The 18820-nt window shown below is 41.7% G+C and overlaps 1 protein-coding gene across 4 annotated transcripts in view; it reads right to left on the bottom strand.

The window, feature by feature from the left end:
• C2CD3 (C2 domain containing 3 centriole elongation regulator) overlaps nucleotides 1-18820 on the bottom strand; it is a 158202-nt gene that overhangs the window by 20007 nt on the left and 119375 nt on the right. For all 4 annotated transcript variants that reach the window (XM_030917912.1, XM_030917913.1, XM_010366825.2 and 1 more), the window contains 5 exons: nucleotides 16571-16776; nucleotides 15468-15601; nucleotides 9174-9338; nucleotides 4900-5120; nucleotides 539-1466 (listed from right to left, as the gene is read on the bottom strand). In XM_030917912.1, the coding sequence (XP_030773772.1) occupies nucleotides 539-1466; nucleotides 4900-5120; nucleotides 9174-9338; nucleotides 15468-15601; nucleotides 16571-16776 (1654 nt within the window). The remainder of the gene's footprint in view (nucleotides 1-538; nucleotides 1467-4899; nucleotides 5121-9173; nucleotides 9339-15467; nucleotides 15602-16570; nucleotides 16777-18820) is intronic.

Raw genomic sequence — 18820 nt, 5'->3', positions numbered from 1 at the left:
AATCCCACTACACTCCAGCTTGGGTGACAGAACAAACCCTGTCTCTTAAAAAAGAAAAAGTAGGCAAGTCACGATAACTGAGCATCAGTTTCCTTATATATGCAAAATAGAGATGATACCTACCTAAAAGACTTGTGATGACTGAATGAAAAATGTACATAAAGTGCTCAATGGCAGTGATCTACTTCCCTCTTTCTCTAGCCCCTCTGCTTCTCTTTCAATTGAGATAAACAGTCTCATTCCTTAGATGCCGAGCCTTGCCTTCAGGTGGTAAAATACCCAACAGATGAATTGGATAAATCAGGGTAGGCTAGGCTAATGTGCTACCAATGCCTAAACCCAGTTCAAGGCATTATGTTTCTGAGGGCTGGTGTTAATGGTAAAACTGTAGCACCTGTCATGCAGGTGGGGTCTTCTGAAGGAATGGTCTTCCCATGCCCCCCAGTGCATTCCATGAGGGTGGCCACTTGCTCACACTCACACTAGGCTAGCCTTAGCACCAGCATCCAAACCACTTGTGGGAAATGCCAAAGGATACAGTAGGAGGCTATGCTTTGTGGATGTCTCTGATCCAGTTGTCACTTGCCTCTGCCTGATGTTAGAGGAGTCGATGGGTGGTCCCTTATGTTTTTCCCTTCTGCTCTGGGAGGCTAGGTTTAGCGGCAACTTCTTGAAGCTATCAGCAGAGTCACTGAGCTCACTGGTGGCAGCTTCATTCTCGGCAGGGGCCTCTGACTTAGGCTCTTTGTTCTGATCTGCCTGTGGTGAACTCCATCCAACAAATGTGCTGCTCTGTTGGGCTCCTGAGAGTGTCGGGCATGGGATGGGCTGAGGGTTGGCTGAGGCAGACTCGCCACTAACCTTGGCCTTAGAGGCCTCACCCTCACAACCAACAAGACTTTGGCTAGGAGAACCCTCCCTAGGCAGGTGGGAGTTGACAGCCCTTTCTGGGCTGGAAAGAAAGCTACTTTTGACCGTAAGCTCTTCTCTGTAGAAAGGCCCTGGAGAAGGACAAGAAGGGCCTTCCCTCTGTACCTCGTCAGGCTGAGGGCTGATGACGTCACTTGCGTCTGATATGAAACTAGACCAAGGGCTAGTTTTGTCTGTCACCGTGGTGATCTCATTTAAGGTCCTGGGCTCAATGATGTCTTCTTCATAGTCTTCATCACTGTAGGCTGGGCCTGCCTCAGTGTCCTCACTGCTCTGCATCCTTGTAATGGGTACTGTATGCCTCAGGGACTCATGGAGCATTCTTCCTCTATTTGAAGTCTCTTCAAGAGGAGGGGGTGGTGGGGAATCTGTGCCCTTATCTGGAGCTCTTGCCAATGGCTCATGTGGCGTTGTGCATCGTTCTTGCAGTGCCTCTGTGTCCTGAGCATCTGGGAGGGTGGTGGCCTTGTTGTTTCTACTCCTGGCTCGGTGAGAACTCAAAGCCGCTTGGGAATCCCTGGTGATAGTCTGCAGATCTGAACAGCAACACATATCACTCTCATTACAAGGTAGGGCCACAGACCCCTCAAATTTCCCACACTAGCCTCTAGCTTCAGAAGCACTCTGGCAATCAGACTTTGAACAAGCCATAAAGAAAATTAGTCCACCCAAGATTCAGTGAGACTATATTCAAGGCAGTACAATTTTTAGTACTTTATTCTAATATCAGAGGACCAGAATCTAATCTATAGTTGTGGATACATCTGTGGAAATACTTTCAGAGACTATCTGCTCATGCTCAGGAATCCTTAGGAGCTGGGAGTTCTGGTGGGCATGTTCACGCTTCCAGTTACTTCAGTAACTACCTATATTAAAAATCAAAATGAGAATCCACTTATTTACCTATTTGATGACAGTTATTAAAACTACCGATTTTACTTGGAAAATAAAAGCAAGGAAATATCTATCACCCACATGATAAGGCAAGGAAGATTTACAGAGAAAATAGAAGCAGCAGGGTATGTTGGAAAGAGCATAGGCTTTGGAGCCAGTCAATCTTGGGTTCGAATGTCTGTTGTCACTTGTTAACTTTGTGATCACAAGCAAACTATCCTCTCTGAGCCTGTTGATCTGTACAGTGTAATCAACACCATCCACTTCATAAGATTACAGTAGAGAATACACGAAAGAAATGGGCATACACTGTGTGGTGAATATACAACCACTTAATAAACAGAAGCTACTAGTCATCTCAAATTATTTTTGGGATGAAATAGTGAATAAATTAATAAACAGACCTAGTAAATGATACATGTTTGCAAGATAATTTGAGAGGAGAAAATTAGGAACTGAAGGCAAATTTGATTCCTGGGGAATAGGGGTCACATCTCCCTCACAGCACCTAAGAGAGGGCTCATTCTACAGGAGGTGCTGGCTGTTTAATATTATACATTGATGATTTTCAGGCCTCAAAGGAATGGGTAGATATATGAAAATGGAACATTACTACCTGTAAATAGGAATAGGCACTAGGAAGCATGTTTAGTTGATCCTAATCCTTTGGCCTGAGCATGCTTTCTGTCTCAGAGCAGTCTTCTTGCTTTTTATAAACCTGCCCAGCCTTCAAGGCTTCAAGGCATGTTCTATTGGATCTCCTCCAGGAAGCCTTTGCAGATTCATGAGTTCAATAAGATTGCTATATGGCTTTGTTCTATAAGGAAGCACTTAAGAACACGATGCTGTGTAATCGTATGTTTACCCCTCAGACTGTGAGCTTCCTTATAAGCCTTCACTCGCACAGGATTTTATGTTATGCTTTTAAACATACTATCTTGTTTAATTTTCAGCTAATCATATGAGATCAGTAATTATAAATAAGCAACTTGAGTTTCAGAGAATTTAAGTGACTTGTCCAGAGCAGGGAGTAGTATGTAGCTACTCAGAATTTGGGACTCCAAGTCTTATCAGGAAGCTTCTGAAGGCATGAACCATATGTCTGAATCATGTTGTATCTCTAGGGCCCAGCCTAGCATATAGCTCTGGCTTAAAAAAAAACCCACTTGGTAACTCTCTCTCAAGTTTCACTCATATCCATTTGTCTGATGGCTTTGTAAAAAAAGCGTACTGAGGCATAATGGAGGCAGGGGCAGGTTTTGCTATGTTTTTTTTTTTTCCTTTCTTTTTTTTTTTTTTGAATAGTTTCCCTGATCTAATCATCTTTCTCTTTTTAAATTCATTCTCCTTGTGAAAACCAGTTCTCATTCAGTCGTCTGCTTGCTGGGAACTTCCCATTTCTTCCAGGATAAATATTAGGCCCCACAGCTTCAATTCTTCTTCTTCCTTTTTTTTTTTTTTTTTTTTTTTTTTGAGTCAGAGTATCATTCTGTTGCTTAGGCCAGGGTGCAGTGGAGCAATCTTGCCTCACTGCAACCTCCATCCCCTGGGTTCAAGTGATTCTCGTGTCTCAGACTCCCAAGTAGCTGGGATTATAGATGTGCACCACCATGCCCAGCTAATTTTTGTATTTTTAGTAGAGACGGGGTTTTGTCATGTTGGCCAGGCTGGTTTCGAACTCCTGACCTCAAGTGATCCACCCACTTCGGCCTCCCAAAGTGCTGGGATTACAGGTGTGAGCCACCGTGCCTGGCCACAATTTCCCTCTCTCTCCTCTTTTAATATGCCCCTTTATAAAGATTCCCCTATTTGTTTCCACCTCTACTCCAAACAAGCCTTCATCTGTTTTGCTGTCATACTTTTTTTGTGAGAGGATTTTTCTTTGGTTGACTATAGAATATAAGCTTGATGAAGGGAGATAATGCCTGTCACATCCACCACTGTATCCTCCTGGGACAAATAATAGAATAGTGCCTGGCACAGATGGTGCTTAATAAACACTTGACTGAAAATATCCAAGCAAGTGGAAGTCAAACACAGAGCATTTATCTGAGGCCATGGATACGAACAGGTTAGGCATCTGGAAGAAGAGGACAGAAAGAAGGTTTGTACTTAGTGTCAATCATGGTGTTTTTCTTTCCCTTTAGACAAAGAAAATTGAAATTCTTCATCCCTGTGGAGAATCTATGCATTTTGCTCGAGCAAAAACAAGTGAGGTCTAAGGATGCTGACCTAGTTGATTTCCCAGTGAAGTCTGCCTGATAAAGATTTCTAGGTCATGACCCTGGATCCTGATTCAGAAGGATGGAGTAGGACCCAGGAATCTCTATTTCACAGTAAGTGCCCCGGGTGATTCTTGTGCTCAGGCAGGTTGGCCAATACTTGCTCTAGAGCAGTCTCAGTCTTGTCTACACACTAGAACTACTTGGGGAGTTAGAAACAATACTGATGCCTGGGTTCCACCCCAGAGATTCTGTTGACCTACAGTACAGCCTGGGCATGGGGTTTTTTAAAAGTCCCTCAATAATTCCAATACACAGCTAAAGTGAGAACCACTGCTCCAGAGGGGTTTTTCAAAGGGTGGACTATGAACCCCTAACATCCAGAATCATCTAGGGTGCTTGTAAAAAGTGCAGACTTCTGGGCTCTGATAATTAGAATTTTAAATATGCTTGTTGTTTATTATTTTCTCAGAGAGTGGCCCAAGTTCAAGAACTGCTATTGAGGAACCACTCATCTAATCTACCCCACTCTTTTCCTGGCTGGGGAACCTGAAGTCCAAGAAGGGAAAGGACATGTTCAGAGTCAGACTCTAAGTCTGTACCAGAAGCCCATCAAGGACCTGGGTCAGTCCAATGCTCTTTCCATTGCCCCATGTTGCTGTGCCATATTATTATGTCCCTCCTTTTCAAAAGCAAGATGGTTTAAAAAAAAAAAAAAAAAAAAAAAGGGAGAGGCAGAAAACAACTGGTCTCTATTGGTCATAGGGGCTTGTCCAAAGGAAAACATTCAAATGCTTTTCGAATTAGCACCTAGTGACCATAACTTCTCAATAAGAAAGGATCTGAATCATACCCGTGATTAAGGAGCTGACTTGCAACACCAAGTTATTGGATTTCTCCAGGATACACTGGCTCCCAGGGTCTAGGCTGCTGGCACCTGGCCCAAGATGGTCCTTACAGCTCTCCTGGTACTGTGAGATGGCCGTTTGAGTTTGAGGGCTGAGGGGTAGGAAAGGCTTAGTGAGCTTCTGGCTGAAGTACCTCTGGATCTGATCAAGCTCACTCAGATTCTTCCTATAAACAAAAGGGGGAGAAGAAGACAAAAGGGTAATTCATGGAGATTATGAACATCTTTTATGTCCCCTGAACACTACTGCTTGAGCTAAAGCCTTAATACCTCTCACTTGCTCTATTAATATACTAAGGCCCTCTCTCTCCAATCCACCAACTCATCCTTCACTCCTCTGATAGCAATCCTGCTACTGGGGACAACTTTCTCCCCATTTTGTCTGTCTAATGCAATTCCTCATATGATGTCCAGCAAAAATGCCACTTCCTCAGAAAGGAACCATTCTTGACCATCATTCCAGTCCTTATTTCTCTTTACTTTGACAGAATAAAGCCCTACTCTGTGCTAACACTGTCCTTTGCTACCTCATAACATTCCTGATCCTTCAGGCAAGCAACTTCTAAAAAGCCTTCTCTGACTCTCTTAATTAGTTTAGGGGCTCCTCTTCTGTGCTCCATAGTTCTTTCTGCACTCTTCCATCACATCACTCATTTATTTCACATCTATTTCCCCTGATGTACGGTGAGCTCTGGGCTGATTCCTTCACGTCTACTGCACCCAGCATAGTGCTTGGCACAAAACAAAAGAATGTTGAATGGATAAAAAGGACATAAATAAATGATTTTAATAATCTGTTTAAAAGCCTTTAATAGGGCTGCATTTTTACCATTCTCCAGTAAGAAAACTTCACTTGCACAGGATTTTATGTTTATGCTTTTAAACATACCATCTTGTTTAATTTTCAGCTAATCATATGAGATCAGTAATTATAAATAAGCAACTTGAGTTTCAGAGAATTTAAGTGACTTGTCCAGAGCAGGGAGTAGTATGTAGCTACTCAGAATTTGGGACTCCAAGTCTTATGCTTTTTCCATATGAGATGGGCTCTGTTCCAGCTGGGTTCATTCCTTCCTCATACTTCTGCTGATACTGGAACCTGAGTTCAAGTAACTCCCTGCTCTATTTCTATTCCATTCAACTTTTAAGGTTGCAGCTCACATTTCTTTTTTTCAAAGTCCATTATCCCAAATCGTTGGACCACCTGTCCCTTAAACACCCTCACACTCATCATTTCACACGTCAAAACTTTTCTTAGATTTTCCCTTAATTGTCTCATTACATGTTAGTTTGGTTTCCCTAATAGAAGATGTATCTCAAATTTCTCTGTTTCCTTAGTACACTCAATGTGCCTGGTACAATCAACACAACATGGATACCAAATACCTGTGACATGAACTGAAAGTCTTTCCTTTTGTTAGAAACAGTCTGCATGTCTTAGAGGAAAATCCAAATGAGAGGACAAAGTTGATCCTTATTCTATCACTAGAGGCCAAGACTCAAGTCACAGTGGTGTGTACCAAATCACTTAGGTGTCTATATTGTGGTATATGCCACATGGATAAACATCTGCAGGAGGAACATGCAAATAAATGTAACTTGCGGGGGTAGCTTTGGGAAATATGCAAACCTACTGGTCTTGTTAGACCAGTGTAGAACCATGTAGAACCATGGCATATCAACCTATGAACACCAAGCTGTAATTTGCTCATCTGTGAAACACAGGTTTATTAATACTTGCTCTGAAGGCCTGAAATGATAGCTATGATTCAAATGCAGCACTGTTAAAGGGCTCTCTGAATCTAAGGAGGTAATGCAAATTGATCTTACTATGTTTCATGCCCATTTGGTAAAGAATCCCTCTAGATAGTAGTTCTGAAAGCCTAGTTCTAGGACCAGCTGTGGCAGCATCACCTGAGCCTGTTAGAAATGCAGAGTCTCAAGCCTTATCCTAGACCTACTGAATCAGGAACTGTGTGGATAGGTCCTAGCAATCAGTGCTGTAATAAGCCCTTCATGGGATTCTGATATACACTAAATTTTGAGAACTACTGTCCTAGCGCAGTGGTTTTCAAGCTGGCAATACTGTCCCCCAAGATACACTTGGCAATGTCTGGAGACATTTTGGGTTGTCACAAGTCAACCCAAAGAGAGGGGTGCTACTGTATGTAGTTGGTAGAGGCCAGGGATGCAGCTAAACATCCTACAATGCACAGAACTGACCCTCAAAACAAAATATCTGGCCAGAATATCAACAGGGCCAAGGTTGAGAGAAACTACTCGAAGGTGAAGGAGTTTCTTTTTTCAAGTGGGTTACCAATAGGTTATGTGAATGACCCAATAAAATACAACCAAATTGTCAATAATTTCACTTAAATAGCCTACAATCTCTAGCATTTTACTAATCTGAAATAAGAATCTGAACATATTACTTCTTTGTAAAATAAGTTTGGGCAGTTTCCCATAATCTATAACAGAAGCCCCAACCTCTGGGCTGTGGACCGGTACTGGTTTGTGGCCTATTAGGAACTGGGCTGCACAGCAGGAGGTGAGCAGGGGCAAGTGAGCATTACCCCGGAGCTCTGCCTCCTGTCAGATCAGCAGCGGCATTAGATTCTCATAGGAGCGCAAACCCTACTGTGAACTGCTCATGTGAGGGATCTAGGTTGTGCGCTCCTTATGAGCATCTAAATAATGACTGATGATGGGAGGTGGAAGAGTTTCATCTGGAAACCATCCCCCACCCCCCAACCCCACCCTGCCCCCATCTGTGGAAAAATGATCTTCCACAAAACCAGTGTCTGGTGCCAAAAAGGTTGGGGTCTGCTGGTCTATAGCACTATTGATCAATGTTTAACTTGTGTCATTAACCAAAAAGATTTTGTCGATGTTTCTTTTCTGAGTTTGCATTATGAAATCAAAGAATAGATTTTTTTTTTTTCCCCCAAATATAAAGTCTTTTGGACGGGTGCAATGGCTCATGCCTGTAATCCCAGCACTTTGGGATCACGAGGTCAGGAGTTTGAGACCAGCCTGGCCAACATAGTGAAACCATCTCTACTAAAAATACAAAAAATTAGCTGGGTATGGTTATGGGGACCTGTAATCCCAGCTACTTGGGAGGCTGAGGCAGAAGAATCACTTGAACCCAGGAGGCAGAGGCTGCAGTGAGCCAAGATTGTGCCACTGCACTCCAGCATGGGTGACAGAGTGAGACCCCATCTCAAGAAAAACAAAAACAAAAACAAAAACAAACAAAAAAAGCCGGGAGCCGCAGTGGCTCAGGCCTGTTGTCCTGGTGAATAAGGAGGCAAGCAAGGTCAGGTGTTGGAGCCCATTCAAGGACCTTCATGATCTGACTCTTAAAAAAACTCACCTTGCTTCTAGCATCTTATGCTCAGCTTTTTCCTACATGCACTGCTGGCATTTCCCCAAACTTGACTTGCCCCTGAGCCTTGACATAACTTCTTTATGCACAAAATGTCCTTCAAAGACCAGTTCAAATGTGACTTCTTTAAATCTTTCCAGGAACAATCCGGAATATTAGGCATTCCCCTATCTACTCTTGGCCAGGAAAACTGCAGCTCTTACTAACCTGCGTTATAATTATTTGGCAACATGGCTATCTCCTCCACTGAGATGGGCAGAGCAAGGATTGGAGGTCAAGTCTATCTGACTCTGAAGCCATGTCCTTTCCACTGTGCCACGCTTTTCATTAGACAAGCGAGGGGCTGATATAGCTGATCTATCATCGCCCTTTCAATTCTCACAGTGATTCTCTGACTCAGGTGCTAACAAAACTAAGAAAGGAACAGAAAAGAGTTAACAGGACAGAGGCTGATCTGGAAGAAGTCAATGGTTGTGAAGATAAAGACTGTGGGCAGGACAAAGCTTTGTAAGTTCTAAAGAGAGTGGGAGGCTGTGTAGATGTGAGGGTGGTTATTATGAAGTTTTGGTGAATAACCTGAAGCTCCTGCATTTACAGCTGGATCAGTAACAGAGCCCCTGAAGGAATGAAAGGTCCCAAGCTGATACAGATTCATCCATGAGGAATCCCATGAGGCTCCAGGGTCCAACCTGATACTAACATGCAAAAGAGCCGTCTACTAATGTTCCTAGGGCGGTGGCAGGTGATGGAAAAGCAGTAATGCACATTGCCATTTCTCATTCACCTTGTGCCCCACTATGGTTTCCTGCGTCTTTTCTTCACAGAGCCTCACCTGAGAGAAGTCAGAATGGAGGTTTGGGAGGACAAAGGAGATGTGGTCAGTTTGTCATCACATGGCAAGAGTGCCTCTCCCTGAAGATGCAGGGATTCATGAAACCGGCGAATGTTCTGCACATGCTCTTCATGGCGTGATGCTTGGTTTCTTGTGGTGCCACTTCTGTCAAAAAAAAAAAAAAAAAAAAAGGGAGCAAAATAAATTCCCAATCAATGAGAACACTGCTAGCGTGACAATAAACAAATCACTATCCAGAAATGGAATTGCAAATCTATCCCCACTATCACAGTTCTGGCCTTATCATCTCTTGCTTGGATTATAAATGTCTCCAAAATAATCTTGTCTTCAATCTTGCCTACCCCCTTTTAATTTATTCTTCACAATAAGCAGAGTGATTTTTCTAAAACATAAATCTGACTGGGGGCAGTGACTCAAGCCTGTAATCCCAGCACTTTGTGATGCCGAGGTGGATGGTTCACTTAAGGCCAGAAATTTGAGACCAGCCTGGCCAATATGATGAAACACTGTCCCTACTAAAAATACAAAAATTAGCTGGGTGTGGTGGCAGGTGCCTGTAATCCCAGCTATGCTATAGGCTGAGGCAGGAGAATCACTTGAACCTGGGAGGTGGAGGTTGCAGTGAGCTGAAATCATGCCACTGCACTCCAGCCTGGGCGACAGAGTGAGACTGTCTTAAAAAAAAAAAAAAGCCTCCTCAAACCAAAAACCATAAATCTGAAGTAGCAATAACAAGAACAACAATAACAACAATATATTTGGCATCCTTATTATACACCAAGCCCTGATGTAAGCATTCAACATTTATTAGGCCATGTAATCACCACCATGCCTTTCTAGCTTTGGCTTTTCAACAAATCTCAAATTCCTGAGCATGATATTCAAGAACATGACTCCAAAAATCTTCTTTTTTTAATTTACAGCTTTATTGACATAGAATTCACATGCCACATAATTCACCTATTTGAAGTGCATTATTCCATGGTTTTTAGTATAAGAAGAGTTACATAAGTGTTACCACAATCAGTTTTAGAACATTTTTACCACTCACAAAACAACCTCATAACCATTAGAACCATTCCACATTTCCTGGTCCTAGGCAACTACTAATTTATTTTCTGCTTCAATAGGTTTGCCCATTCTTCATATGAATGGAATCATATAATATGTGTTTTTTGGTGACTGGCTTCTTTCATTTAGCATAATGTTTTCAAGTTTCATCTATAGTATAGCATGAATCAGTCTTTCATTCCTTTTTGCAGCTGAATAATATTCTGTTGGATAGATATACCACATTTTGTTTATCTACTCCTCAGCTGATGGGCATGAGTCGCTTCTACTTTTTGGTTATTAGGAATAATGCTGCTATAAACATAAGTGTACAAGTTTTTGTGTGGACATCTGTTTTCATTTCTTTTGGGCATATAACTAGAAGTAGAATTACTGGGTCATAAGGTTACTCCATGTTTAACCTTTTAAGGAACTGCCAGATTATTTTCCAATGCACCTGCAGCATTTTACTATCCCATCAGCAATGTATAAGGGTTCCAATTTATCTACCCCTTGCTAAGGCTTGAGATATCTTTTTTATTTTATTAATACAGTCACCCTAGTGGATATAAAGTGGCACCTCATTGTGGTTTTGATTTGCATCTTTTACTGTGATTATTGGCCATTTGTAAATCTTTTTTGAAGAAATGTCTATTCAAATCCTTTGCCCATTTTAAACTGGTTATTTGCTTTTTATTATTGAGTTGTAAGAGTTCTTTATATATTCTAGATATTATTTTGAGACAGGGTCTCACTTTGTCTCCCACGTCGGAGTGCATGGCTCAGTGCAGCCTTAACCTCGTGGGCTCAAATGATCCTCCCACCTCAGCCACCTAAGTAGCTTAGACCACAGGTGTGCACCACCAAGTCCGACTAGTTTTTCAATTTTTTGTGGAGTTGGGCTCTCACCATGTTGCCCATCTCTATTAAAAATAATAACATGGCCTTGACCTCCTGAGTTCAAGCGATCCTCCCACCTCAGCCTCCCCAAGTGCTGGGATTACAGGTGTGAGCCACTGCACCCAGTCCCCTTTATATGTTCTAGATATAAGATCTATAACTGGCCAGGCACGGTGGCTCACACCTGTAATCCTAGCACTTTGGGAGGCCAAGGTGAGTGGACCACAAGGTCAAGAGATCGAGACCATAGTGGCCAATATGGTGAAACCCTGTCTCTACTAAAAATACAGAAATTAGCCAGTGTGGTGGTGTGCACCTGTAGTCCCAGCTACTCGGAAGGCTGAGGCAGGAGAATCACTTGAACCCGGGAGGTGGAGGTTGCAGTGAGCTGAGATCACGCCACTGCACTGGAGCCTGGTGACAGAGCAAGACTCCATCTCAAAAAAACAAACAAACAAATCTGTAACTTGCAAATATTTTCTCCCATTCTATGTATGTCTTTTCACTTCCTTGATGGTGTCACTTGCAGTGTAAAAATTCCTACTTTTAAGATTTTATTTATTTTTATAATTTCAATTTGTATTTTAGATCCAGGGGGTGTATGTGCAGGATGCTGAGGTTTGGGGTTTGAATGATCCCATTACCCAGGTACTAAGCATATTACCCAACAGTTAGTTTTTCGACTTTTGTCCTCCTCCCTTTCTCCTTCCTTTAGTAGTCCCTAGTTTCTTTTGTTGACATTTTTTATGTCCATGAGTACCCAATGCTTAGTTGCCACTTATAAGGGAGAACATGCGGTTTTTGGTTTTCTGTTCTTGTGGTAATTTGCTTAGGATAATTGCCTCCAGTTGCATCCATGTTGCCGCAAAGAATGTGATTTTGTTCTTTTTTTTTTTTAATGGCTATGAGAGTTTTTAATTTTGATGAGTCTAATTTTTTTCTTTTGTTGCTTGTGCTTTTGGTGTCATTTCCTAAGGAATCATTGTCTAACCCAAGCTCATGAAGATTTACTCCTTTGCTTCCTAGGAAGAGTTTTATAGTTTTAGTTTTTACATTTAGATATGTGACCCATTTGAAGTTAATTTTTGTGTATGGTATGAGGAAGGGGTCCAACTTCAATCACTTGAATGTGGATATCCAGCACCATTTATAGAAAAGACTATTCTTTCCTCATTAAAGAGTTTCAGTATCCTTGTTGAAAATTAGTTTATCACAGACACCTGGGTCTGTTTTGCGATTATCAATTCAATTCCACTGATTTATATTTCTATCCTCATTCCAGTACTGTTTTGCTTACAGTAGCATTGTAGTAAGCTTTGGAATCAGGGACTCTGTTCTTTTTCAAGGTTGTTTTGCCTATTTCGTGTGCCTTGAATTTCCATATTAATTTTAAGATCAGCTTGTCCATTTCCACAAAGCCTGCAGGAATTTTGATAGGGATTCGGTTGAATCTGTAGATGAATGTGGAGAATATTGCCATTGTAACAATATTAAGTCTCTTATTCCATAAATATGGGATGTCTTTCATTTCGTTTAGACTTTTTTCAATTTTCTTTTTTTTTTTGGCAGACAGGGTCTTACTCTGTTGCCTAGGCTGGAGTGCAGTGGCATGAACATGGCTCACTGTAGCCTCGACCTCCTGGGCTCAAGCAATTGTCCTGCTTCAGTCTCCCGAGTAGCTGGGACTGCAGGCGTGCACCACTATGCCTGGCTAATTTTTTCGATTTTTTGTAGAGCTAGGGTTTCACTTTGTTGCCCAGGCTGGTCTCGAACTCCTGAGCTCAAGCAATCCTCTCACCTTGGCCTCCTAAAGTGCTGGAATTACAGGCACAAGAGACCACACCCAGCCTCAATTTCATTTTTGGTTATTCATTGTTGGTATATAGAAATACAATTGATTTTGCTTATCACATTTTAAAAGTTTCTGTTTCAATTTCTAATACAGTAAAAATTGATAGATATAACCCATATAAACAAACCTGTTTGGGTCATCACTAATTTTCAATAGTATGAAAGGGTTTTAAAGTGAAAATGTTTGAGAACCACTGCTTTATAAATGTGTAACTGACATAAAATAAACTTTATGTATTTAAAGAATACAATTTGATGAATTTTAACACATGTATACATCCAAAGAAACCACTACCACGAGATAATGAATATATCTACCACCTCCAAAAGTTTCTTCTTGTCTTTTGCAATTCCTTCCTCCTTTCCTCCTTATCCACCCTGCCTTGTCCCTAGGCAACCACTGATTTGCTTTCTGTCAGTATAGGTTAGGATGCATTTTCTAGGATTTCATATAAATGGAATCACAAACAATGTACTTTTTATTTTTTTTGAGAGATGGGTTGTTGCTCTGTCACTCAGGCTGGAGTGCAGTGGTGCGATCATAGCTCACTGCACCCTTAAGTACCTGGGCTCAAGTGAGCCTCCTGTCTCAACCTCCTGAGTAGCTAGGACTACAGGCAGGCAAATTTTAAAATTTTTCTGTGGAGGTGGGGTCTCACTATGTTGCCCAGGATCATCTTAAACTCCTGGCCTCAAGCGATCCTCCCATCTCAGCTTCCTAAAGCACTGAGATTAAAGGCCTGAGTCACCATGGCTGGTCCAATGTACTCTTTTTCATCTAGCTTCTCTTCCTCAGCATAATTATTTTGATATTCATTTTGTTGTCTATCAATAACGCATTTCTTTTTATTTTTGAGTAGTATTAATATTTCACTGTATGGATATACCACAATTCGGTTATTTGTTCACCTCTTTGTTGATGGACACCTGAGTTGTTTACAGTTTTTGGTTATTACAAATAAAGCACAAAGACCAGAAAGTTTGGAAACTGCTGTTCTAGGCATTTCGCATGTATTATTAGTAATAAAACCTCTCTCTTAAGGCTGCTGTGAAAACCCAATGAGCTAATGTATATAAAGTCCATATGAAAGTGAGTTATATTCTATTCTTCCCTTCCCTTCCCTTCCCTTCCCTTCCCCTCCCCTCCCCTCCCCTCCCCTCCCCTCCCCTCCCCTCCCCTCCCCTCCCCTCCCCTCCCCTCCCCTCCCCTCCCTTCCCTTCCCTTCCCTTCCCTTCCCTTCCCTTCATTACTCTTCATAATAGCCCTTGAGGTACTATATTATTTTCATCTAACAAATTAGAAAGCTAAAACTCAGAAAACTAAAGTAATTAGCCTCAGGTCACATGGAGCTAGTAAGTGGTAAAGCCAGGATAGGATTCGAGATCTGTCTGACCTCACAGCCCACTTCACCACCCTGTCCCTTGAGCAGGGCAGGGTCAGGAAGAGCTGGATCTCTGGCAAGATGGTCAGAGAGGGAATTACAGCCTAGCCTTAAATGGCTATCTGTAAATAATATGACATTTTGATGTGGCCCTTCTGAAGTGGTAACAGGGACATCTTTATGTGGACAAAAGGCAAACCATTAAACTTTTAGCTTTTAAAATTACTAAAGAGTGGGAACTAGAGATACCCTCATCCTACCCATGTGTCCCACTGATTGGCTATGGTCAAAGTGACACTTATAAAAGATATAACAAAGGAATTATCTAAAATCTGGGATCTAGGAATTGACAGATACATAGCTCTCTTTGTACAGAGGACAGAGGAGCTCTTCACGTCATGATCAAGTAGAAAACTAGGTAGCCCTGAACTGGGCCTTAGAGTGGTTACATGATATAAGTGTCTTCTTGGAATAATAGGGTCTGCTCAGGAACCGCTCTTGTAGGAAGGGCTGCTGTAGAGGAAGATTTCTTGCCCTTTCCCTGAGCTGAAGAGAAAGACATAGGGAATACTCTGGTGTAGGCAGAGAGGGGTGCCAAATGGTACTAGGGCCTGCAAAGAGGTAGAAGGAAAAGTAGCAATCTTCCTCTTAGACCCTGCCCTTGTACAAGATGGAACATGCTGTAGCCCTGAGAGTCATATGCATGTTCAAGGCTGGCTTAGTGAAAAAGATGGACCAGTTGCTTTTTGTAAAATAAACTGGCACGTAGTTTTAGGAGGGGAAAGAAGATGTATTTCTCACATAGCTGATGACTGACTTTAGGGATAAAGGTTAAAGACCTTGGAGGATGACAGAAACTTATCCCTTGTACTGAAGTGGCCCTTCTGAAAGCATACATATTCTAGCTCCTATCTCATAAAAACTTTGTTTTCATAGGATCTTGGGGTTTTTGGAGCTGTGACAGAAGATCAACAAAGCTCTTACCCTGTCTTGTTTTTTCCTCTAATAAAGGAAAGAGAGAAATGATAAGCCAGTTCACACACTTCCATTTTTTAACCCAATTTCTTCTCATCATCAAGAATTCACTCACCTCCCAGGAGAGGAGAAATCAAGCTCCTTTGAGGAGGCATGAGCAAGTTGGTCTAGGGTCTGCCTTGCCATGTGGCTGGAGAATGCAGCATACATATCAGAGGCAGGGAAGGAAAAGGGACTGTATATTGGGATCTGTAAACACAACAAGAAAAATGGTACACTTGTCACCATAAAACCATTCGTAACAAAGCAGTATGTAAATAAATTTGTAAAATTTATTGTGTGCATTTAATTTACTGAATACTTTGTGTTAAACACTGTGCTAAACGATTTACATACATTTTCTCATTTATAATCTTATGAGGCAAGTATTATTATTATCCCCATTTTACAGACTATGCTATCAGATTACTTTTCAGTTGCTTTATCTATATTTATGCTCTTGTTCCTCCAGCTATTAATATACTGTAAATGCCTGGATGGATATCATTTTACACTTACCCTACATCTGAGGATAATCCGGCTGTGAAATTTCTTGTCTTAGGACTACCAGGGTTGGGCTGAAGAAAGGACCTTCCTATATAGGAACCAATGAACTCTGTTTTCTTATGCATGCTTTCATTATTTATGGATGACCACTCTGTGCCAGGCCCTGGGCCAGGCACGAGAGACAAAGAGATGAATAAAAAACATAGTCTTTGCCTTGATCAAGAGCTTTTGTATTTTTGATAGTCTGGGAAAGTCTTCTTTCTCTTACAGTTAAACTCCTTGAAAGATTTGTCTATGTATACCATCATCAATGGTATACATAGAAAGACTAATGATATCAGTGTAACAGAGTTGAAAAACAAGTCAGCTTATATAGTTTCAGATTCTATATGACAATCTTGTTTTATTTGAAAACTGAGATATAATTAATGTATTATACAATTCATCCTTTTAAAAAGCTCAATTCACTGGTTTTCAGTGTATTCAAAGTTATGCAACCATCACTACTAATTCCAGAACATTTTCATCACCCCAAAAGGTCAGGAGGTTGTTACGAGACACAAATAGTATATAATGTATTCTATAAGCTGGAAAGGGCCAAACATGAGTAAAGGATGTTCTTATAGGTCAGTACAATTCTTAATGGTTAGGGACGTGAATCTCCATACATACCAGTGATTTTGAGGTCTCCACTCCACGCCTTGCTTGCCTTTCTTCTTTGAAGTGTATCAAACTCTCCAAAGGGGAGACAGCAACTTTTATCTGCCCCTGGCACTCTCCACTGAAGTCCGTGATGTTGTACCAGCCACAGACAAACTGGAAGCCAGAGAGAAGTGGGGAGAGGTCCACCGAGGCAAAGCCAATCACCCTCTCTTCATCTGTAGGGGAAAGAGAAAAGCAGGGCAATGTGACTAGGTATGTCCTGCCACTGAGATTAGAGGGTGCACACAGAGAAGCTGATTCAGGGGATAGAGGAGTTCAGTGATCCCAAAGCCATCGGAGAAGACAGATAATGAAGTTGAGAGAGACTGGCAACCAAAGCCTGCCTTCCTGTTAGGAATTCCCTTTCTGTATGGTGGGAAAAAGCTGGCAGGCTTGCACTTCATTCTTTCTCTTTTTTGAAAGAGATGGAGTCTCACTCTGATGTCCAGGTTGCAGTGCAGTAGCATGATCATAGTTCACTGCAGCCTCAAACTCCCAAACTCAAGCGATCCTCCCTCTTCAGCCTCCCAAACAGCTAGGACTATAGGTACACATCACCATGCCCAGCTAACTTTTAATTTAATTTTTTTGTTGAGACGGAGTCTCACTATGTTGCCCAGGTGGTCTTGAACCCCCAGCCTCAAGCGATCCTCCTGCATTGGCTTCCCAAAGTGTTGGGATTACACATGTGAGCCACCCCACCTAGCTGGTCCTCTTGATACAGGCAATTAGAAAATAACACCAAACTTAAGAACTTATTTTTCCTAGGCTATCATGTCTCAGTGATTTTTCTCAGGACAGTATGTCTTGCAATTATGGTATGAGAGATTTGCATTTTCCTATTTCTACTTCTCTGTATTTTCCAAATTTTCTACATATGTATTATATTTAATTAAGAGCAAAGTAATGCAAATTAAAAAGGAAAGACAAATAACTCCCTGGAGACCAGTTTAGGGTGCAAAATGAGCCTGGGCTCAGGCTCTTCTCTATATGGTAATGGGGCTGCCCTTAAGGACTGAGAAGATTCTCTTTTTATTGGACAAGCTACCATGCAATGACCTTCATTCTCATATTCTTTGCTACTTATTCCTCATTTCTGACATGAAGTAGCTGGGGACAAACAGGCCTCTGTCACTACATGAATTTCTATTTTACACAGGCTCCATTCTGTACAGTGAAATCAAAGGCTGTATCTACCAAACACTGACACAACTATAGGTCCATAAATTGCTTAATAAATCGAGGAATGCAAATTTTCCAGAGGAGTAATTGTGAAGTTCCCACAGTTCCTTGGGCACATTCCTGATGACGCTAAATTCATCACATACTGCATAACATTTGTTTGGACAGCTTGCTGTCCTTTAGACTCGAACCTAGCTAAAAGACGAGAAAAGGTATTACACTATGTTCCCTACACTCTCCATACCTGGCATAACATCTTCCTGCATGAAAAACTTGATAAATATTCACTGAAAACACAAGTAAACTGGCCAACCTAGAGTGGGACAAAGGAGCAGTGTGCCACAATAGCAAATCTAGGTATGGCTTTGACTGGAAAACACATTCCTCGAACTCCCTGAGCCTCAGTCACACACATATAATGAGAAGTATTGAACCAGATTCAATATCCCCTTTGGTTGAGCAGGTGCCTCATGCCTGTAACCCCAGCACTTTGGGAGGTTGAGGAGGGAGGGCTGCTTAAGGTCAAGAGTTCGAGACCAGTCTGGGCAACATTGCATGACCCCATCTCTAAAAAAAAAAATTGTGGGGTATAGTGGTGCATGCCGGTAGTCCCAGCTACTTAGGAAGCTGAGGTGGGAGGACCTTGGGCTCAGGAGTTCACAGCTGCAGTGAGCAAATCCTACCACTGTACTCCAGCCTGGGAAACAAAGTGAGATCCTGTCTCAAAAAAGAAAAAAAAAAAAAAGATCCCCTTCAACTTGGAAAGTTTTTGATTCTATAAACACTTGAAGCTGTATTCCCCAGAGTGGGGTTCAAGCAATTCTTACCCACTGGGGATGAAGTATGATGGAGGGTTCTGCCTAAAATGAAGGTAGTACATCTTAAACATACTTGAGGAGTGCTTTGGCTAAGCAGATCATGGAGAAAAGGAATGGCTTGGAAGAGTTAAATTTAACATCGGATTAACAGGACAACCTGCCATTCTCCATTTGCAGTTAATGTTCTAGTCATCGAGAACTTCTCTCAACTCTTTCTTGA

Source organism: Rhinopithecus roxellana, chromosome 15 (genome assembly GCF_007565055.1).
Source record: "Rhinopithecus roxellana isolate Shanxi Qingling chromosome 15, ASM756505v1, whole genome shotgun sequence".
Classification (NCBI taxonomy): domain Eukaryota; kingdom Metazoa; phylum Chordata; class Mammalia; order Primates; family Cercopithecidae; genus Rhinopithecus; species Rhinopithecus roxellana.
This window is presented reverse-complemented; position numbering and strand designations above follow the sequence as displayed.